Source organism: Strongyloides ratti (genome assembly GCF_001040885.1).
Source record: "Strongyloides ratti genome assembly S_ratti_ED321, chromosome : 2".
In the NCBI taxonomy this organism is placed as follows: domain Eukaryota; kingdom Metazoa; phylum Nematoda; class Chromadorea; order Rhabditida; family Strongyloididae; genus Strongyloides; species Strongyloides ratti.
Genome location: NC_037308.1, coordinates 5,412,872 through 5,435,849, shown reverse-complemented (window position 1 = coordinate 5,435,849; position 22,978 = coordinate 5,412,872). Strand labels below are relative to the sequence as shown.

Sequence of the window (22,978 nt, the reverse complement as noted above, 5' to 3'; positions counted from 1 at the left end):
TCAGTATAAATGATAAATATGTAATTATCAATTGTTGTCAAATACTTTTTGACAAAAATTCTTTTCAAATGATATTTTGAAATTTATTAAAACGACTAATTCACATTTTTATCTTTATTGATATTATCATAAAGATATAAAATAGTATTGATATCATCATTTCTAATATATTTACGTATGTATATGTACTTGTTATTTGTTTTAATCTAATAACTATTCATTCTTTTTTTTTAAAATCATATAATATAATCAACATTTTAATTTAATAAAATATATATATATATTAATTATAGATGAAAATATTTTTTACCTTTTTTTTTCTACTTTTATGGGTAATACAACTTAAAGCACAAAATTATCAAATAGGTGACAATAATACTATAAGTGATTGTATGTATGTTATTAAAAAAATCTTATTTATAATTTATATTTTTTAAGGTCAAATTGTTCAGTTGATTCTAATGGAAGAACATGTTTAAATAAATTATTAAGTTTTGTTGAAAATGACATTGTATCACAAATTAGACGTTATGTTGCAGTACAAATTAATATTGATCAATTTCATAGAAGACATAAAAAGAATTATAAAAGTGATTGGGATAATGTAAAAAAAAATTCAACATTAATAATGAAAGAAAATTTACTAAAAAATGATATTATTTCAAATAATACAATTTCAAAAATTATCTCCATACTAATTGATGCTGTTAGTGGTGAATCAAATAAAATTATAATTTGGACAGCACATTATAGTTGTCCAATAGAATGTAACCAATATAATTTATCATGGAGAAATGTATTTATATCTTCAATAATATTGAACGGAGGATTGATTATTGGAGTGTTCCCTTTATTTTTAACTATTTTAAAAAGAATATTAAATAAAAATAAACATTTAAAATAAAAATGATTTTATATTTTATTAATAGTTAAGTAATATAGATCTATATCAATTCCCTAACATTATATTAAATTTCTTATAATCGTTAGCATATATTTGCATATCGTGTTTTCATTCTTTACCTATAATAAGATTATATTAACTTTTAAATAATCACTTAATTGTATTTATTATGATTATTTTAATAAAATAAATCTAATGAAATTAACTATATTTTTTATTTTTCTCCATATTTCAATTATTTTTTCTATTGATAATGAAAAAAATCATAATGAATTAATAGGTAAAGCATTGGAATTAATAAATACAAATGATTGTACAATTCCTAGTTTTATCATAATTCTTCCAATTTTTTATCTTAGACGATTTAAAAAAATTTGGACATTGTCAAATAACGATAAATTAGAAGATTGTAAAAGGTGATAAAAAATAAATTTTTTTTATCAAATATATAAATTATTTAATTTTTAGTATTTGGAAAGAAACTAAAGAATTTGTATATCAATTACCAAGAGTTCTCCAAAATAGATTTATTAATTTTATTGATAAAGAAGAAAGTGATAAAACAAATGCTAATTTTATTTTAGAATTATTACCTGAAGAAAAAGAATTTTTTGAAAAAACATTAAATAATGTATCAATGACAATGGAAGAAAAAGTTGAAATATTATCTGTCTGGGGAAATGAACGTTTATCTACATCAGCTATGGGACATTTCAATAAATTTCTTGAAGCAATAGTACAAAAAGATAAAAAATTAAAAGAAAAAATTGATAATCTTAGTCCAGAAGCAAAAAAAGCATATAAACAAATTATAGAACTTCAGAGATTAAAACAAAATATGTTTGAATCATTTTCTAGTAGTGTAAAAAAGGAATTGGCAAATATATGGAAAAATGACATTATAATAAAATCAAAGAACTTTGAATTAGAAAGAGAAATGTTAACTTTAGATGGAATAATTTTTTAAAAAATTATTAACAATGTGTTTGTCCTTAACTAAATAATAAATTATATAAATAAAAATATTATCATTTATAACTTTGTTTCCAAACATGTAATTTTAAATTTTACAAATATTTATACTATAAAATTATATTATTATTAAGCAACTAATTACCAATTTAATTTTATCAAGTTTACAAACTTTTTGATTTATAAATCTAACACAAAATTTATTAATTTTTATATAGCAATCTATTTTTGTAAAATAATTGCAACTTAAAAAATTATACTTTTATTATGATAAAAACTTATTATCTATCATTAGTACATAAGTAAAAGATACTGTGAAATGGAAAATAAGAATTATTTTACCATGCTTATTAATAGTGTTATCTTATCAAAAAAAAATATTTATGAATTGTCTGTACTTTATTATATTCTTTATGAAAGCACAAATGTATTTTAATGTTATAATTACTTTTTTATATTTAATTGCCCCTTTTAAGTATTTATCATAAGATAGAATTTTAATAAATTATACTTGAATTCTTGTTAGTCAAAAAGTAAAGGCATTCAAAAGATGATATAACCAATACAACTTATACTGGTTTAAATACTAGAAACCACAATCACACAAATTTTATTAAAAATGTTTATAAGTTAAATTTATGAAAAACTGAGTATTCAAAGTCAAATTATTTATATTTACACTAATAGCCTAAAAAACAATATTAACTTTACTACACAAATAATATAAAGTCTTTTATGAAAGTTTTAGACTTTAAACTTTTACTGTAATCTTATTATAATAATACAATTATAAATTCAAAAACGTTTATCTGAAAACTAGAGTATAAGAATAAAAGTATACTAATATTATAGTCTTTAGAATAAAACAAATTTTAATCATAATCATGAATATAAAAAAATTTATAAATTAAAAATTATAGTGAATTAAGTTTAAAAAACGAAAAAAAAATTTTTTTTAATATATATTTACTTTCCATGATAATATTGAAACTTTTAAATATAAATAGATGATTTTAAAGTACATTATTGCTACAATTCAATAAAACATATTCAAATTTTAATGAGATCTCTTCAATTCTAGATATAATAAAAAGTGTAATTAGAAAAAATGTTTCAAAAACAAAATAATATTTTAAGTAAATGAAATTGTGAAAAAATTAGAATTAGTACAATTAGCTAAGTTCATTTTTTTGATTTTAATCCACGTTGAAAATACTTTCTAATATATTATGGTTCTAAGATATATTGCTTGATACCTTAGCGCATGCAATTTATTATCATAATTTTTTTAACTTAAAAGTGATTATAGATATAAAAATGTTTAAAAGGTAGAACAAATATGAAAAGGTAATTGAAAATGATTGCAAGAATCTGATTGCAATTATCTTAATTTTGAAGCGAGATATGAGCAAAGGCAGAAAATTTTCAAAAATATTCATTGTTCCCGAATTTCCACTATCTTAGCAAATAATGACCCTATAAAGATGGGACTATTTTCATTCGATTTCTTATCAAAAGTTATTCTAGATTAATAATTTTCATAACTATAACTTTATTATTTTTAGAGATATAAAAATTAGCTGAAAAATTTCTAGATTTTTGATTTTACCTCTAAAACTGTGACCAAAAATTAACAAATTTTTTTGGAATTTGAATATGCCATTATAGTCATTTGATATCTCTTGAAATGGGATAAATTTTGAATATAATCAACAATATTCGAAAATAGAAACTTCAGGAGTTATAGAGATTCAAAGTTGAAGGGCGAAATTGTGGAATATTTTTTCTAAATCTCGTTTTCTCTGATAATATTGTAAATTTTAAAAATAAATACTTTATTCTAAATCACTTTTTTACGAAAAATTCATTAAGCCTATTTACATCTTCATAGGACTTCTAGAAATGAAGTTATGATAAGAAATATATTTAAAAAAAAGTTTTAAGAATTAAATGATAACTCAAGTAAATGAGGTCACAGGTCTATGGAATTTGTTGCGCTGGGCTTCTTTCATAATTTGAGGTATACCCTACGTTGAAAATATTTTTTTATTTTTAATGGTTCTTGAGATATGAAACTTGGTACATTTTCGCGCGTAATCTATTGTCACCATTTTTTTATATCTCGAAAGTGCTTAAAGATATAAAAATGTTTTGAAGGTAGACCCTATATGAAAACTAATTTGAAGACGATTGCAGAAATTTACCTGCATTTATTTTGATTTTGAAGTGAGATATAACCAAAGGCGGAAATTTTTCTAAAATATTCATTGTTCCCGACTTTTCAGTATCTCAGCAAATACTTATCCTATGAAGATGGGACTTGTTTCATTCGATTTCTATTTAAAAGTAGGTCTAGAAAAATAATTTTCATAACTATAACGTTTTTTTAGAGAATCAGAAATTGGCTGAAAATATTCTAGATTTTTGACTTTGTTTATAATACTAGAGTTCAGAAGGAAAACTTTTTTCTTGAATTTGGTATCATAAATGTAGTCATTCGTTAGCTCTTGAAATAGGATGAATTTTAAATTTCATTATTAGCATTTTAAAATTGAAACTTCTTGAGTTGTGATAATTTTAACGTTAAGAGCAAACGTGGAGACTATTTTTATGTAAAATTCAACTTCCATGATTTAAGCTAAAAATTAACAGACGATTTTAAATCAGTTATTAAAAAAAATTTATTAAACATAGTTTCAATGTCATAAAACTTATTTAATTCGAGATATTATAAGATACATAATTTTAGAAAATTTCTCGAGAATGTACTCGTAATTGAAGTAAATGTACTCTTAGCATCATAGGTTTTGATGCGTTTGGATAGTTTTAACTTTTAAGAAGTAATCCTCATATAATATTTTTTTATAACGTTGAATGGTTCTTGAGATACAATGCTTGTTATTTTTTCAATTATAAACATTCGTTTTCTTTTTAATATTTTAAAAATGTTTAAAGATATTTAAAAAGTTTAAACGTAAATTCAGCATAAAAATTGCTCAGAAAATATTTGCGAAGTTTACTTGCGTTTATCCTTATTATAAAACAAGACATGAACAAGGGCAAAAAGTTTCTAAATATATTTTATAGCTCTTGTCTTTTTATAATTTTAATTAAAACTTGTCAAATAAAGATAAGCTTGGTCCCAGATTAATCCTTTTAAAATGTTCATTTATAATAATAGTTCAGAATATGTAAATATATTTAATCACTGTTATTAAAATTTTTAATAAAGTATATATTTCAATTATTACTATTTTATTTGTATATAAATATAGTATATCTCATTTTTAATTCTTATATCATATTGAAATATAAAAACGTAGCATAATTACTTATAGAAATTAACTTTGTTTAATAATTTTCTTTATGCAAATTTGTTTTTAGATTTAACATTTTCAGAAAACAAGTTTATAACTTAAATATTTTTGTTGTTATAAATTAATTCACATATACACTATTTTTTGAAAAAATTTTTTTTGTTTAAAAAATGAATAGATAAAATAGTAAATTTATAGAAACAACAAAAATTATGAAAAAATATTTTTAAATTAAATATATAATATGCACTAAAAAAAATAGAAGTGTATGAAAGTAAAGTATAAAAAATTTCCAATATCATTTTATAATTGATGTAAATGTATATACGTATATATTTTTTCAAGTACTGAAATTCCGTTTTTTTTATCAGCATACAAACATTTATTTTCAAAATTTAGCGATCTATCAATTAAATTAATATTAATCATTTTTTATTTTTAAATAAAAATAAAATTTATCATCGTCTTTGTTATAATATTTATCAAAAAAAACCATGTAATGTATTCTAAGTTATTCTTTTTCTTGAATCTTTTACAGACTTTTAAAGAAAAATGCAAATTTTTTCTTGTTAAAATTTTCAGTATACTCGTTGAATACCTTCATTCTTTTAGACTAAATCTGTATTTATGTTTCATATTCAATAACATAATTAGAATCTTTAAACATTCCAAAATATACTTTTACAGAAGTCTATAAAATTTACATTCTGAATATTCAAAGTTTGAAAAACTGTCTTTTTTTACAAAGTTACTTTCAGAAAAAATTTTTTAAATTCTCCAACAGCATTAAAAATACAATGATCTACAACATATATTTTTTATTTCTTTTATCTTCTTTACTCAAATCATTGATATCTGTTCATCTATTTTATTTGTAGTAAATAATTTACTAAGTAGCATAATTCTAATATTTTTTCAGGAAGACAAAATACGATAAAATATAGATCAAATTAAAGTATAAGAAACACAAAAATACATGGAACAATTAAAATAAAGTTGAATGTATCTACAAATAGTAAATTAAAATGTATGAAAATAATTTTGTGATAATTTAACTAATGATAAAAATGGACTTTGGTATATTATTAATAAATAAAAAAAAATGTAAAAAGACTTTGATTTTATATCCATAATTTGAAACAAATATTTGTTAACTTTTTACTACAGAAAAATAAATATTATACCAAAAAAATATATATATAGGTTTAATTTTAACAGTGATTTATATAAAATGTTTTTTTTAAATAATTAATAAATTATGTTGTTTGTTAAAAGTATATTATCGAAGATATCTTTAGAAGATAAAAGTTTAAATATAAATTTTCTATGTTTGATAAATTTGTAATTTAGTATTCTGATTTAATGATCAAAGTTCATTTCTTATGATAATAGTTTTATAATTAATAACCAAAATTATTATGATACATCTTTTAATATATTTACAGTTTAAATTTTTAGACTTCTAGTCTTATAGCAAAAATATATATATATTATACCAAATAAAAAAAATATAAGATCTATTTAATAATCAATCATTAAATTCTATGCTTCAGAAAATGGCATATACACCAAATCGCCAATATAATGGCGCATATTATAAACCATACTCCAGTGAACGTCAAAATTCATTTTTTAAACGTGACAGTATAATATGTCCTATTTGTGAAAATTCAGAAAAAAGTTATACTCATAAAGTAAGTGAACTATATAAAATAATTTTATTATTTTTTTAAGGAATATGAGTTACATTGTGTAACTATTTCTCATATTATAAGATCAGCAAATTTATATGGCGAGTCACAAACTTTTTTTTGTAATATTTGTGAATTCAAATGTTTTTCAAAGGATGACATGATTGATGTTAGTTTTACATTATATTTATTAATTAATTTATTAGTTTTTAGCATGTAAATACATTGTCACATGATGAAAATGTTGAATCTTATCAAAAAAATACAAAATATAAAAATTTAAATAATGTACCAGCAAAAAAACGCAAAATTGTGGAAGGAACTGACTCAGGAATAGTTGTTCCTACAAAATGCCATGGTTATCATGGTAATGGTGAAACAATGACAAATCTTAGTAAAGCATCAACAGATGGTGGTTTTCATGTTACTAGATCTGTACGTAATGAAGTAATTAATAAAAATGACGATAAATGTAATCAAATATCTGCACCTAGATTTACTGTTTTAAATAGTAAAAATGTTCCAGGCATCCGTGAAAATAATTTTGCGCAAAAAAAACGAGATGCATCAAGTGAAAATTTCAATATAAGTTTTCCAAAACAAGCCGTTCCTATAAAAAAAACTACAAATGATGAAACTGTTAATAGAAAATGTTCAAAAGAAGAGATATTATTAAAGGATGATATTGATAAAAATTTTAAATTTGTTGAGGAAAATCAAATATCTGATTTAGAGACAATTACATTATTTTCCACTATTTATTCATCTCCATCAAATGATTTTAATAATATGAAATCAGTTGATTGTATAATTTCATCGAATGAAAAGTTGAATAATAATGATAATAAATGTGGAGATGTTAACGAAATTTTGAATAAAAAATATGAAAATGTTGGTTTCAATGATTTAATGGATTCTTTACGTAACAGTCATGAGTATATTTCAGAAAAGGAAAAAGAAGCCCAAACGATTAAAAAAGAAAAAGAAGAAAAAGAGAAAGAATTACAAAGAATTATTAAAGAAATAGATAATAGATGTCAAAATATTGATAAAGAGATAAATGAAAAAAGAAAAGAAGTTCATTTTATTTTAGATAAGTTGCGTGAAATTGTTTAAAAAAAAAAGTAGAAATAATTAATTACATAATCTTATTTATATTCACATTTTTTTTTGTATTTAATTATAACAAAGTTGTAAAATAACTAAACTTATATAATTTATACAATTGAATCAGCAAAATCACGTAATAATTTCATATTTTTTCCACAATTGTCTCCTAATTCAGATAAACTATATGCTAAAATTTCTCCAAAAAATGCAAATATATCTATAGAAGTTGATAAAATTAATATAGGTAACTTTAAAATAAATTTGCTAACACGATATAGCTCATAACGAAATACAGCAATAAATCTATGACTGTATGATTGTATACATTCTATAAAAATATTATTAAAAAAAAATTAATATTTTTTTTTTCTTACCATAATGATCATGAAGATTTGTAAAACAAAAGTAATCAATGAAACTAGCTAATTTACAATGAAATGGTGTTTGTAATTCTTTTGTAATAGATGATTTTTCAGTAGACATTGTTATAAGAAAGACATGAATTAAAAATAATATTATTGAAACTCCTATAGTTGAAAGGACAATATTTTTATTAGAAAAATAACTAGAATTTTTATAATCCTTTTTTTTAATACCATTACTATAGTATCTATGTACTTTTTGTATTGTTTTTAATTTATTATTAGTCATGATAATTTTAAGTATCTATAAATATAAATAAATATTAAAGTATAAATTATTTTTCCTTATAAATAAAAATATAACTTTTATATTGACATATTTAACACAAAGACCTCGTGATATAAAACAACCTCTAACATGACTCCTTTTTAACTCTAGCATATAAAAATATATAAGAGTAGCGCATATGGTAAAATATAAACTAAGATATAAACCTAACTTGAATTAAGAATGAATATACAATATGTAAATATAATTGATTATATTTCAACTTTAAAATAATAGCTTAAGAATTTGCGCATTTTACTGAAACATAAAACTTTGTAAATTTTACAATATATTATTTCTGTAAATTTTATTTTATTATCAAATAATTGAACAACTTTAAATAATTTACTAAGTAAGTGTAAATGAAAGTAAATGAAATGAATTGTATAATTATTATTCATTGCAAAAAACTACAACACAACCAGGGAAAGATGGATTAACTAAATTTGAACACGTATCTTTCTCAAGACTAAATGTGAATCCACTTCTTTTACATTCAATCTCTTCATTACAATGTAAACTTTTAAAGATAACTGTTGTTTCATATTTTTGTGAAATTCTTTCACCAATCTCTTGTAATAATTCATCTTTATGGAATTTGTTCTTAGCTTTCAAGTATTCAAGTTCACCACTTAACTTTAATAATTCACATTCATCATCTGTTATTATTGCATCTGACAATTGTGAATAGTCAAAATAGTCTTTAACATCAACTGACCAATCCATTATAGATTTATCTGTAGGTGCAGTAAACCATAACTAAAATATAATGATACTTAATGATTGTAATAACAAAAACTTACATTTTCATATCTAAATTTATTATCAATAAACATTAAAAATTTCTTTTCATTTTGATCTCTTGTATAATATTCAATTATCTTTTCAGATGGTACAAATAATTCATTATTTTTATAATCTTTATATGTATTAATATAAAATAATTTATTTTGTCTGGTTACCATATTTGATGGATTTAATAATAATGCATTTTCAACACTTTGCCCAACATCAAGTCCACGATTTTCATTATAAAAACAAACATGTAAATATTCAAAATAAGAACTTAAAAAGTTTGATATTTTATGTCCATTTACTTTTGATAATTTTTCAATACATTTATTTTGACATGATAAAACAGAATAATAAATACTTGTAAAAACAATACTAATTTCTGGATTATCATTTTCAATTGAACTAAAATCAATTCTATCTTCACATGTTAAACGACACTTCTCCTCTTCTTCCCATAATTCTGTTAAACTACTTTCAAACCAATATATACAATGATTCCATTCTTTATTATTATATGCTTCAACACCATTCATATAACTTTCTTCATATTGTTTCTTTAAAGCATCAATTAACATTTCTCTTTTAAAATTATCCTGTTCCATATAATATTTTAAACTAACTAAAGCATCTTCATTTTTTGGATTACCAACAATTGCTGTGTATGAATATTTAACAGCTCTTTCTAAATCTCCTAACTATAATTTATATTTTAATTATTTAACTCTTAAAAAAAAACTAACTTTATAATAACAAAAATGAAGATATTCAAATGGTTTACCATTTTGAAATTCTTCATATACCTCAAAACTTTTCATTGGTGGTCTTTCTTCTGTAAATTTCCATATTTGACATCTAAAAAGACAAAGAGCTTTCTGTGCTTGTGTATACATTAATGAATGAAATAAAAGACTTATATCATCATTAACTTTATGATTCTCTTTTAAACCAGCAATTTCTTTGGCACACTTTTGTCTACACCAAAGTTTTTCTCCCATATAAAAATTAAAATCTTCTAATGCTTTTAACATAAAAGCAATACAATCACCCCAATTTTTATCAGTATATGCTGATTTACCATAAACATAAAGACTTTCAAAAGTTATGTGTGGTTCTTCAGGAGTACAATAAAAAATATATGGTAAACATATTATTGATATAATAATAGATTTTAGAAAAACCATCCTAGGACAAATTTAAAAAGCGATCTAGTAAATATAAATTATAGAATATTATCTTATTCTACTATTATATATATATCTAAGTTTTTGCCACGTCTGTTGATTATATTAAACTATACGGCCAGATATATTTAAACACAGACATTCTTTTTTAATACACCATTTTACATAACATTTATAAGAAGAGAGTAATTTTTATTTCTATAGAATATATTCTATAAATCTAGGTGATAATAATTTGTAACGCAAAAAAAAAAAATATTTTACAATAATTAATGAGGTTCTGGTACATGGCCATCAACATAAAAGTTTCTTGTCATCTTTGGCAGTGTTACTTTTATTCCATCTAACTCTTTACATAAAATAATTTGACATGATAATCTTGAATTTGATTTTACTAATGGAGCCAAATCTAACATATCTTCTTCCTCCTCTTTTGGATCTGGTAATTTATTTAAAAAATTTCCATCAACATATACATGACATGTAGAACAAGCTAATGATGCTTCACATGCACCTTCCAATTCAATTCCATATCTAAAAGAAGTATAAATATTTTGTAGTATTACAAGAAAAAATATACCTATGTGCTAGATACATAACATTATCACCAATTTTTCCTTTAATATTTTTTTCAGTTCCATTTCTTAAAATATATGTTATATTAACAGATTCACTTTCATCTTTAGGATCTATCCATTCAAATTCACCATGTTTTAGGGGTGGTGTAATTGTCAATTTTCGAAAAAATGAATTTGTATACCTGGGTGAGATAGGAAATTTTGAAAATAAGGATATCATAATATTAATATATTAATTTTCATCATCCATTTCCACTAAAATTTCTTAGAACGAAAGAAAAATATTTTTGGAATTCAGTATTAAAATAAAATAAAATTATTAATTATATATATTTACAAAATGAAATAACTTTTTTTTTGATAAATTTATAATAAAATATTAAATTTAAAAAAATTCGATTTAGCTTAAACGAATAACTACCCGAAGCATAAGAAGGATAAAAAATTTTTATAAATCATCATGAATTATTTCATTAATTTTATTCTCTTTATTTTCTACCGCTTTTTGGCCTTCTTTTCTAATTGTTTCTGAATATCCATTATAAATTGTTATTATTTTTTCTATCATATCTTTTTGAATTTGTTCATTATTTATATTAATATATCCATATTGTATAAAGTCATTCATTCTATTACAAAAAGTTCCAGATATAATAGTTAATATGTATTTACATTGAGTTGGTTCTTCCATAAAAAGTTGAATTGCTTCAGATCTTTTGTTGTACAAATTTTTGTCACAACGTATACGAACTTCAGTTTGACGGGCCTGTTTATTTTCATCACAAACATTTCCTCCAACATAAAGTTGCCTTACTTGAATTACTTTTCCATCATCTGTTATTGGTAATCTTGACTTGTCAGCTGAAACCCACTTTATATGAGATGAAATATCAAAGAAACCAAGATTAAGAACTTTATAATCATGATCACCTGGTTTACCGTGATATTGTTCAATATGAGATTCAAGACAAAATCTATGCCTCCACCATCCTTTTCCACCAGTAATACATTGTTCTCCATTAAAAAAATTTCTTCTTATTCTGTTTAAACTAATTTTCTTTGCTACATTACTAGCAATAGTATTTTGCTCATTAGCATCAAGCTTGTCAAATATATTAATATCATCGTTTAGTTTAATTTCAGTAAGAATATCACTCTGATCTTCAACATCAAAAAATTCCATACTTGGTAGGTCAGAATATTTAACCAAACTATTTGCCAAACTTTCATAGTCTTCTTTATCATCAAAATCTACAAAACGTTCAGATTCTTTTTTTTCATCTGAATCGACATCCTCATCAACTTGTAATTGAATTTCCTTGGGATTATCAATTTGCTTAACAACTTTTATTTTAATATTATTATTTACAATCATACTTAATTCATTTGCTATATCTTGTTCTCTTCCTTTTATTTCATAAACTAATCTTTTAGGATATGGATCCACTCTATCTTTTGGTTCTTTCAAAAAACAAGAAATCATATGTTCCTTTTTCTCTGGTGGTTTAAATGAAGGATGACTGCATAATCTATCAGTAGCAACAATAATTTCATATTGACAAACAGAAACTTCAACTTGATTAATAACAATATCTTTTGCTTTTTCAACACAAATATATATAAGTGATGTGTTACGTGGTTTTCCTGTCAAATCACAAATAGTTCCAGATCTATATTGTACTGAGTAATAAGGAATATCTTTTCCTTGAATTTGTTTTTTTGGAGGATTTAGATGATCAAAATATTTTTCTTTAGGTGTTTGAAAAACAATATTTCCTAGATAATATTCATCACGTTTTTTTGTTTCTCTATCTTCATGATATTGAATGATATGCCTACCATGACATACTTCATAACTCCAATAAACATCAACTAAATAAGAACATACTTTTTCTTTTATTAATGGCATTATTAATTCGGATGGATGTGGACCATAATAGGACGATAACTTTGTTTCTTGCTAAAAAAATTTTTAAAAATCATTTATATATATATTTTTTTAATTCTTACCTCTGTTTTAACAATTGGAAGAACACACAAATACTTTTCTTTATCAGGTGTTGTAAAATTTAAGATATTATTTTCTTTAATCATGTTTTCATTGAAGTCATCCCATTTGTTATATTTTATTGAAAACATTGTTGAATCATCGTGTAAAAGATTAGTAGATCTTATAAAAACTAATTTTATAAGTAAAAATAAATAAAGTTTCAATACCAAGTACATTTTTAATAAATTATATTATAATAAATCTAATGACTATTGGTGCATTGGATGTATATTTATTATTTGACATGTAGCCAGTATCCTTTTTCCAATGCAAGTCTGTTTGAAAATTCATATATTAATGGAAAAATTACTTTAATATAAATAAATTATATTTAATTTTACATAATAAAATAGTGTAAAGTTTATTAATTTTTTTTTCAAAAATATTTTTTATCTTTTTTTTATTGTATAAACATTTTAAAAAAAATTTATCCTATGTTTATTTTTGTAGTATTAAGCAAAATATAGTATGATGAAGTATCAATACTAATATTTAAAGTAACAATCATTTTTTCTATTATGAAACTAATAATTTTTAGATCTTTTTTTAAATTTTTTTTCTTTTAAATAACAATTTCATTTTATAATTTTACAAATGTTGTTTATTTTGATTTGTAACAAAAAATCGATTTCAATCTTGACATTTTTTTTTCAATTCTTAAGATACAACTACTAATACCTTAAATGACAATTAAATTTTTCTTGAACATTATAAAATACTAGTGAAATTAGCATTTGTACATTTTTTTTGTTAAATGGTTTGATGGTCAAATCATTATTACTGAAGTTATAAAAGTAAAGATGACAATTCCGAGCCCCATTGACTGAGAATACTTAAAAATCTTACTTTTCTACTAAAATAAGCATTTCATGTAAACTTTGTACGTGCTTCTTATAACTACAAGGGATAAGAAATGCTACATAAAATTGAACTCTCTTACCAGTTTTGAGTTGAATAATCAATTTCTAGACTAAATACGAGTTCTACATCCTTTTAAAGTGGTTTTAACTTTTTTTCCTTAGTATGAATGCCATCATTTATGGAGAATTAATTTTTAATATAAATTTTTTATGTTGAAGCAAAAATTTTAATAATAAAACATTGTGATTGATAAAATTTTAAGTTTTGATAAAATTTGATAATAAGTATAAATTATCTTTATATCAACTAAAACCGGTCAATTATTTTTTGTTTTATCATTTATAAAAATGCAAAAAACATTTATTTTATTTAGTGATAAAGGACAATAAATAAAAAAAATAAAGTAGGTAAGGATGATATGAGAAGAAGATTTAAAATAATAAAAACAAAGTTGGAAAAATTGAGCAATTCTTGATTGCAAAAAAAAATCAAAAAATAAAAATTTTGTTTTCTCGTATGAAACTATTTCATAAAGTTTTCTTTTTCTTTTGTACACATATGAAAGATTCATTGCCTTCTTCAATGTTTTTTTCCATAATATTCTATTTTTTTAAAGATATTTCTAATACATTCTCATTCTGAAATGAAAATTGTTAATAATAAAAGTATTTTGAATTTGAAACTTTATTACATATTTACTAAAAATTATTACTTGTTTTTTAAAATTTGAATATTGTGAAGAATCTTTATACATAAAAAAAATACTTTTTGATAAATAATTTGTATTAAACTTTGTGTTGATTTTATTAAAGTTCATTTTTAAATTTGTTTAACAAATCAAAAGTATAATCATTAAAGTCAAATATTTTTTGTTATTTAAACTGAACCACTAAATTGTTTTTTTAACTTTTCCAACTCATAATAGTAATATTCAAAACATTATCACTATCATGAACAATTTTTATTAATTGTAAAACAGAATTTAACATACATTTAAGGATTTTATACAACAACAACTTATCATGTATATTAATAATCTCTTTGTTATTCTATTTGTAAATAAAAGTAACAATATTTCAATTTTAATATAATACATAAATGAATAAAGTTATTGGATAAATAATTATAATTAGAAGAAATATCTTTTTCATTTTTCCACAATCTTAATACATAAAATATAAGAAGATTCAACAATGATATCAATTAATACTTAATTTTGGACGATTATTTAACAATGTTTAATACTATTTACCTTTTTTGATAACTGAGATTATATAAAATTTTGTATTTTAGTAGATTACTGTTTTACCCCTTTTTTGAAATTACTTTATTCTAAAAAATGTTTTCATTTTATTATTCTTGAAATAAATTTTATGTGAAAAATGTTTGAAATTAAATCAGAAAAAAAATTAAAGCAATAAAACATTTTCTAATAAAAGTAATAGTGAATTATATTTTTTCAAAAATAATAAAAATTTATTTTGTCCCTAAACTTGTCAAGAATTTTACAGATAAGGATAAAGATTTATTAGATATCAAAGTAAATATTTAAACACATATAAAAATATATAACATTAATGATATTGACAATATAAAATACAACAAAATATTGCCTCCAGTTTTAAATAATGTAAATTTAACTTGTCCTAAAAGAGAATTAAATTTATAAAACATTGAAAATGATATTAAAATAAAACGTTTAAAATATGTAGAAGAAATTAAAAAATTTCAATTACCAGTAGTTTTATCATTTCAAACTTCTTCAGAAATTTTTAAAGCTTTACTATTAAGACATTAATATGTTTTATGGAAAAATATGGAAATAATTTTAACAAAAAGTTTATGTTAATTGATTGTAAATTTCCATATCAATATAAAGTAGGTTATAAAAAAGGAGCCATCAATTTCCATGATCCTTGTGATTTTTAAATTTTTTTGTCTCTTGTGAAGATAACAACAATTTTTATATAAATTTAAAAATTCCAATATTTTATTATACAAAGTTAAAAAAAACCACAAATGTAACTTATACTTTTATTAAAATAATACATCAATTTTCTAATTAAAATTTTTAGAATTTCAAAATTGCACAAAGTTAATGTTGAAAAAAAATTTCTTTCTTTTTTTTTATAATTCCTTTACTGAAATAATAAATATATCATTAATGATAATGTCATAAATTATTATTTACCTTTATGATATAATTAATTTCTATAAGATTTATATCAATAATATTTCCGTTTACATTTTTTTTTTAACTAATAAGCAAATATAATCATTTAAATACGAAAAGTACAAAAACTAGGATCCGTTATGGTATCACTGTTATGAAAAATAATTAAAAACATTTATTATTTAAAAAATTCAAAATATTTTTGATAATTTAATAATAAAAATATAATTTTATTTTTAATAAATTAAAATTAAAAATTAAAAAGTAAACTTAATAGTTCATAATTTAATAAATTTATGATTAATGAATACGGTAAATGCAAAGCAACGATCAAATAATTAAAAAGGTAAGAAATATGATAAAATAATTTAAAGATTCAAAGATTTATGAATGTGAAAAATGTCTAAAGTTTGTATTCATTTCCTAATTTTGATTAAAATATTGGTTTAATAAAATAAATCTTATTTATAACAAAAAAAACTTCAACTTTGAAAAAAATCTTTTGAATATTATTAAATTTTATTCATTTACTTTGATATATTTAAAAATAAAAACAAATATGTTATTATATTTAATGTTTGGAGTATACGTAAATTATATGTAGTAGGAAGTTTATCATTTTTCATAATAATTTATGAACAAGGTTAAAATACAGAAGATAAGCTATTAAAATGCAAAGCATTTTATTTTAATCATATTTTAATAGTTTATCATACTTTATATATAATTTGGACCATAAGCTACCAAAATTTATTTATATTTGTCATATAGTGAAATGTTTCTTTTTATCATGTTAATTTTATCTGTCATTCATAATTTTATTTTGATTCACGTTACAAATAAAAATTTCATTTCAAATTGAAAAGATATTTGTTATCAGTCATAAAATACAGGATGTTGCTGTCATGACTACAGAGATAAGTTTAACATTTTTAAAGTTTGATAAGAAATCATCTTTGTAGTTAACCAATTATATAAGAACTCATTTTTAGTTAATATTTGTCATTTAACTAAAATGGTTAAAGCAACATTGTTAATATTTCTCGCAGTAGCCGTTCTTTGTGACGCTATTATTAGGTAATTTTAATATTATTATTAAAAAAAAAGTTTTATATAATAAAATTTTTTTTAGAATTCCACTTGAAAAAGATACATCAATTCGTGCAAAATTGAGACCAAATGCCCTTCGTGAACATCTTCTTACAAAACACGTAAAGGGATATAAACCAAATAATCTTGCATTTAATGAAGGACTTTCTGATTATGAAAATGCTCAATACTATGGTACTATCTCTGTAGGTACACCAGCACAAGACTTCAAAGTTCTTTTTGATACTGGTAGTAGTAACTTATGGCTTCCATGCAAAGGATGCCCAATTTCAAATCTTGCCTGTGATTTCCATAAACAATTTGATTGTTCTGCTTCAACTACTTGTACATCAACTAATCAAGATTTCAATATTCAATATGGTTCTGGATCAATGTCTGGTAAAGTAGATACTGACACCGTATGCTTTGGATCATCAGGATCAGGATATTGTACCGATAAAACTCAAGGATTTGCCTGTGCTATGCAAGAACCAGGTATGGCATTTGTTGCTGCTAAATTTGATGGTATCCTTGGTATGGGATGGGATTCAATTTCTGTTGATAAACTTAATCAACCAATGGACCAAATTTTCTCAAACAAAAATGTATGTAAAAACCAAGTTTTCGCTTTCTGGCTTAACAGAGATTTGAATGGAAATACACAAGGAGGAGAAATGACACTTTGTGATATGGATTCATCACACTACAAGGGACAAATTGCTTGGGAATCTCTTACAGCTGAAGATTATTGGAGAATTAATATTGGTGGAGTTAATGTTGGAGGACAACAAGTCAGTGGAGCAGTTTCAGCTATTGTTGATACTGGTACTTCTCTTCTTACTGGACCAACTGCTGAAATTGAAAAGATCCAAAAACAAATTGGAGCTATTCCAATTATGCAAGGAGAATATGAAATTATTTGCAGCAAAATTCCAACTATGCCAAATGTTACTTATACTATTGGTGGACAACAATTCGTTCTTACACCAAATGACTACGTTCTTAAAGTTACCCAAGCAATGACCACTGTTTGTATCTCAGGATTTATGGGATTAGATATTCCAGCACCAAATGGTCCATTATGGATTCTTGGTGATGTTTTCATTGGAAAATTCTATTCCGTCTTTGATCACGGTAATAAACGTGTTGGATTTGCTCAAGCTGCTTAAAGGTTTCTAAAATATTTTGTATTTAATATTAAAGATATTTTGTTTTTATTATAAAATTTAATGACTAAACAATAAAAGATAAAATATACATATTTTAAATTAAATAAAAAAGTTACTTTTTCAATTTTGATAGTGGCATTTTTTATTAACCGTTTCTTTTCTGAATTTGAATCTTAGTTAATTTCTTTTTTCAGATTAATTTAAGAAATGTCTGTTAAACATATTCTTAAATATATCTCACTTTTTCTTGTTTCTCTATCGGTAATCTTCTATATCTTTTTATTCAAAAGAATGTTATTCTCTAACAGACTGTTAATAACTTCTATTTAGTTTAATATGAGATTTTTAAAATAAATTAAAAATTAGTTAATTAAATCTATTTTTAACTTTTATATCTTATTTAAAAATATCTAACATTATTGTTTTTAGACAATCTTCATGAAATTGATTCATGGATAATGTCTCAAAATTAATCTTCTGATCTGAAAGTTAATATCACTATTTTAAATAAAAAGTTATAAAACTTTATTTTTAAATATTAAAGTATAAAATATTTTTTAAAGTTTATACTTTTTTGAATTATTAAAACTACTCTTAATATTTGAATTAATTTCTGATCTTTTAATAACATGTTCCCCAAACTCTTTTCCATCTTCTTGTGAAATCAGATTGTTAATCTCTTCATTGTATAAAAAATTATATTAATTTTTTTTTTCGAAAACAAAATCTTAAACATCAAATTTTTTTCAAAAGTGGTCTTACAACGTTTTTTTAATTCTGACTATAAAAAAATTTCCTGTCTTTTGATCTCAAGAGTTAAATTTTTTTTAATAAATAATTTATATCATTGTCAATCATATACCGATTTAGTGATTATACTTTCAATTACTAAAAATTTATTTTTATAATTGATATATTTCCTAAAATTTTATTGAGTTTTTTTCTTTCTGCAAAATTCCAGAGTTTAAAGTCTTTTTGTGAAATCTTAACATACTTTTCTAAAAAAAGTTTTTCCTACAATTACGTGGTAATTTTGTTTTAAAAAGTTTAACTTAATTATTTCCAGTACATATTTCATTTCTACAATCTTTTCTTTTTATAATGAATTTCTGAAAATTTTTTTTATATTTTCTATCATCATATTAATTAGTTTGATATTAAAAAGTACTAAACAAAGATTTTTTTTTCTGTTAAAAAAATCACAATTAAATAAAATGAAAATATGTTTAATTTATTTTAAGAAAATTCCTTTACTAAAATTGAATAGCACCAAAAAAAAAAAACTATAATTTCTGCAACATATACTACAATTTTTAAGTATCTTCATTTGCTAATTTAGTTAGTCTTTTAATTTGTATCCCTTGACATTTTAATAATATTTCTCGTAAGTTTTCTTTTGCCTTCTCCACATTTTCGTCTTTTTGAAAATCGAAAAAATAATCTAAATTGTCAATTTGTTTTTCTGAATTGTCACCTTTATCAAGTTTTTCTTCATATATATCAAGTCTATAACAAATATATACTATTATTATAGTAAGAATTATCACTATAAAACCAGCCCACATTGATGTTTTGTAAAACATTATGAAATCATCTGATGCATGTATACGGTCGGATGTTCTCCGATAATATTGCATCATTCCATAATAAAATGTTTTGAAAAAATGTCTATTAATATTATTTATAGCCCTCCTATTAAATATCATATTTGTTTTTTGTTTTTTTAAACCAAAATTAGAAATTCGTTTTTCTCCTTTTCCCATACAAATGGGAAAACAAGCCATTGGATACAAATCTGTATTAAGAGTTGTATTAAGGTACCAACTATGATCTTGTTTTTCTTTTAACAATTGGCCCCTTAAGGAAGGAGAACTTATAAGTACATAACACCAGGGACCGAAATTCCAACCAGCTCGATATTCTATAATTTTAGTTAATAATAAAAAAAAATAATGATAACATACTCTCATTTCCATTTCTTCTTTGAAATGAATGTGTAACTTTTTTACTCTCATCCCATACACCTTTTGCCTTATAATATGGATGATTTTTTGGTAATCTTACATTTCTACATTCACTATGTTTCCAATAACCACTACTTCCCCATTCAACTTCTGGTAAATTCAAATTCTTTACTTTTTCTTTATCTGATTCTTTCTTTGAATTTTTATAAAATTTCATTTTATTTGTAAAAACAATTCTTGCATTCTCCCAAACTACACATTTTTGTCGTATAAAACTACTTTGATAATTTTTATTTCTCCTACCAAAATAGGAATAATATGTTTGTGCCTCTTTTGTTATACAGTCACCCTCTATATTGACACTTTTTTTTTATAACTAAAAAAGGATTATAAAACATACCTAAATGATTGGAGGGATCAAAATAAAGATTATATAATATTTCATTGCCCTTTGTATACGTATAATATAAAGAATATACCTGAGAAGTTAATATAAAAAGTATTATACTAAATAATATCAAATTTGAAGTTTTCCTTTTTTGTATAATCTTGTTCATTTATATATTTTTCTTTCCTCCTATACATTAAATTATACTTTTTCATTTTTTACTTTTACTTGTAGTCAAATTTTTCAAAATTGAAAATTTGAAATTTATCTTAAGATTTTTTAAAACATTACTTATTTTAAGATACAGTAGTTTGATATTTCATTTATTTAAACTACACTTTTCAACTTTAGAAAATATAATTTATGCCAGAGTGTCCATAAAACGAAAGAAAGATGAAAACCAATATTTAAGATGAACATTATTACATATAGTATATTTAATTTTGTTGTATGATTTTTGGTTAGCGAAATACTTTGGAATAAGGTTTATTAATTTTTTCTGTTACTAATTATCTTACATTACAAAAAATTTCATCATTTTATTTTCATATAATTTGAAAATGCGTGTACCTAAAGGAGTTAAACCCCCACTTTTTCTACAATTGAAATCCCGTTTTCCGTTGTTAGATTCCATAACCAGACCATCACTAGGAACAGTAGCTGTATTCGGAGTTGTTTTATTGACAAGTTTTGCTGTTTACGAAGTTACAATTCAACCAAAAATTAATAAAGATTACTATAAAGAATGTCAGATGGAGAAAAGAAAATTATTACATGGAACAAGGGAGGATCATGCTCAAGGATTACGACCATGGAGTGATCCATTTCAACCACCTAAATAGATTTTTTTAATTTTCGTTTTTTAAAATTTATTATTGTAGATGTTATAGTACAAAATATAATAAAAGTTTTTTTTTCAGGGAAAGTTAGAGAAATGAGTGAAACTAAAGAGCCTAAAGATGTTGAGTATATTGAATTTGAATTGAATGAACCTGTAAATCTTAATGATTTGGATGAGAATGAAGACGTAAGATTTGTATATTTCTAAAGTAAAGTCTTATTGTTTTTTTTTTTTGTAAATAGGCTATTGAATTGATTAACAATAGATTGAAGGTGTTTCCTGATGTATCCCGTTTCCATAATTTAGCATATTTATCACTGCGTCAAAATTTACTTGTGGAAATTCCTGAATTAGATATACCAAATTTGGAGACTCTTGATTTATATGATAATCAAATAACTGCTATAAAAGGATTGGATAAATTGACAAAACTTCGTGTTTTAGACTTAAGTCAAAATAGAATAACTAAGATTGAAGGTCTTCAAAATTTGGTTAATCTGGAGGATTTGTCTTTGACTTATAATAAAATTAAAAAAATTGAGGGTTTGGAAAACAATTTAAAACTTGCTCAACTAGAGTTAGGTTGCAATAAAATATCAAAAATTGAAAATATTTCTCACTTGGAACATATGAAAAAACTTCATCTTGGAAAGAATAAGATTAAAGTAATGGAGGGATTTGAAACGATGAAGGAGTTGGAAATTTTGGGTCTTGCTGCCAATCGTATAACAAAAATTGAAAATTTATGTACATTAAGTAATTTACGAGAACTTCACATTTCGGAACAAGGAATTAAGTCATTAGAAGGTTTGGAAAATGTTGTTTCTATTGAATTATTAGACCTGTCTAAAAATATGATTTCAAAGATAACTAATATTGAATTATTGACAAATTTGACAGACCTTTATCTTAATGACAATGAAATTGAAGATATTCAATCACTAAATAACCTTGGAAAACTTAAGAAATTAGATACTTTGTATCTTGAGAGAAATCCTATTCAAACTAATGATCCCGCTAACTATCGAAGAAAAGTGATAATTTCAATTCCTTCACTTTCTCAATTGGATGCCACAGCTTGTCGCGTTTAAATTAAATTTGAAGAAGGAATAATTTTTTAAAAATACTTTAAGCATTGTATGTAGCTTTATTTTGCTTGTGAAACACAATTAAGTTTAACTTAAAAAACAAAAAATACATTAACA

At 22.4% G+C, this 22,978-nt stretch overlaps 11 protein-coding genes across 11 annotated transcripts; 6 read left to right on the top strand and 5 right to left on the bottom strand.

The window, feature by feature from the left end:
- Positions 1 to 293: 293 nt before the first annotated feature.
- Positions 294 to 904, top strand: SRAE_2000172200 (Hypothetical protein; the record flags this gene model as incomplete). The annotated part of the gene is made up of 2 exons (XM_024652708.1): positions 294 to 394; positions 439 to 904. 2 exons carry the CDS (start codon positions 294 to 296, stop codon positions 902 to 904), a joined length of 567 nt encoding a protein of 188 aa, XP_024506257.1.
- A 195-nt stretch (positions 905 to 1,099) lies between these two features.
- On the top strand, positions 1,100 to 1,871 carry SRAE_2000172100 (Hypothetical protein; the record flags this gene model as incomplete). The annotated part of the gene is made up of 2 exons (XM_024652706.1): positions 1,100 to 1,320; positions 1,373 to 1,871. 2 exons carry the CDS (start codon positions 1,100 to 1,102, stop codon positions 1,869 to 1,871), a joined length of 720 nt encoding a protein of 239 aa, XP_024506256.1.
- Positions 1,872 to 6,737: 4,866 nt separating this feature from the next.
- On the top strand, positions 6,738 to 8,000 carry SRAE_2000172000 (Zinc finger, C2H2-like domain-containing protein; the record flags this gene model as incomplete). Its single annotated transcript, XM_024652705.1, has 3 exons — positions 6,738 to 6,887; positions 6,928 to 7,053; positions 7,098 to 8,000. 3 exons carry the CDS (start codon positions 6,738 to 6,740, stop codon positions 7,998 to 8,000), a joined length of 1,179 nt encoding a protein of 392 aa, XP_024506255.1.
- Positions 8,001 to 8,101: 101 nt separating this feature from the next.
- On the bottom strand, positions 8,102 to 8,477 carry SRAE_2000171900 (Hypothetical protein; the record flags this gene model as incomplete). The annotated part of the gene is made up of 2 exons (XM_024652704.1): positions 8,102 to 8,322; positions 8,369 to 8,477. 2 exons carry the CDS (start codon positions 8,475 to 8,477, stop codon positions 8,102 to 8,104), a joined length of 330 nt encoding a protein of 109 aa, XP_024506254.1.
- A 600-nt stretch (positions 8,478 to 9,077) lies between these two features.
- SRAE_2000171800 (Tetratricopeptide-like helical domain-containing protein) lies at positions 9,078 to 10,660 on the bottom strand (the record flags this gene model as incomplete). Its single annotated transcript, XM_024652703.1, has 3 exons — positions 9,078 to 9,443; positions 9,488 to 10,174; positions 10,220 to 10,660. The coding sequence occupies 3 exons, from the start codon at positions 10,658 to 10,660 to the stop codon at positions 9,078 to 9,080; spliced, it is 1,494 nt and encodes a 497-aa protein (XP_024506253.1).
- Positions 10,661 to 10,929: 269 nt separating this feature from the next.
- Positions 10,930 to 11,458, bottom strand: SRAE_2000171700 (Adrenodoxin-like protein, mitochondrial; the record flags this gene model as incomplete). Its single annotated transcript, XM_024652702.1, has 2 exons — positions 10,930 to 11,194; positions 11,241 to 11,458. 2 exons carry the CDS (start codon positions 11,456 to 11,458, stop codon positions 10,930 to 10,932), a joined length of 483 nt encoding a protein of 160 aa, XP_024506252.1.
- Positions 11,459 to 11,686: 228 nt separating this feature from the next.
- On the bottom strand, positions 11,687 to 13,332 carry SRAE_2000171600 (Endoplasmic reticulum lectin 1; the record flags this gene model as incomplete). The annotated part of the gene is made up of 2 exons (XM_024652701.1): positions 11,687 to 13,198; positions 13,249 to 13,332. 2 exons carry the CDS (start codon positions 13,330 to 13,332, stop codon positions 11,687 to 11,689), a joined length of 1,596 nt encoding a protein of 531 aa, XP_024506251.1.
- A 4,005-nt stretch (positions 13,333 to 17,337) lies between these two features.
- Positions 17,338 to 18,580, top strand: SRAE_2000171500 (Cathepsin D; the record flags this gene model as incomplete). Its single annotated transcript, XM_024652700.1, has 2 exons — positions 17,338 to 17,399; positions 17,455 to 18,580. The coding sequence occupies 2 exons, from the start codon at positions 17,338 to 17,340 to the stop codon at positions 18,578 to 18,580; spliced, it is 1,188 nt and encodes a 395-aa protein (XP_024506250.1).
- Positions 18,581 to 19,893: 1,313 nt separating this feature from the next.
- SRAE_2000171400 (Hypothetical protein) lies at positions 19,894 to 21,101 on the bottom strand (the record flags this gene model as incomplete). The annotated part of the gene is made up of 4 exons (XM_024652699.1): positions 19,894 to 20,086; positions 20,144 to 20,501; positions 20,545 to 20,895; positions 20,945 to 21,101. The coding sequence occupies 4 exons, from the start codon at positions 21,099 to 21,101 to the stop codon at positions 19,894 to 19,896; spliced, it is 1,059 nt and encodes a 352-aa protein (XP_024506249.1).
- A 391-nt stretch (positions 21,102 to 21,492) lies between these two features.
- On the top strand, positions 21,493 to 21,774 carry SRAE_2000171300 (Hypothetical protein; the record flags this gene model as incomplete). Its single annotated transcript, XM_024652698.1, has 1 exon — positions 21,493 to 21,774. The coding sequence occupies one exon, from the start codon at positions 21,493 to 21,495 to the stop codon at positions 21,772 to 21,774; it is 282 nt and encodes a 93-aa protein (XP_024506248.1).
- A 92-nt stretch (positions 21,775 to 21,866) lies between these two features.
- On the top strand, positions 21,867 to 22,864 carry SRAE_2000171200 (Protein phosphatase 1 regulatory subunit 7; the record flags this gene model as incomplete). Its single annotated transcript, XM_024652697.1, has 2 exons — positions 21,867 to 21,959; positions 22,016 to 22,864. 2 exons carry the CDS (start codon positions 21,867 to 21,869, stop codon positions 22,862 to 22,864), a joined length of 942 nt encoding a protein of 313 aa, XP_024506247.1.
- Positions 22,865 to 22,978: the final 114 nt, after the last annotated feature.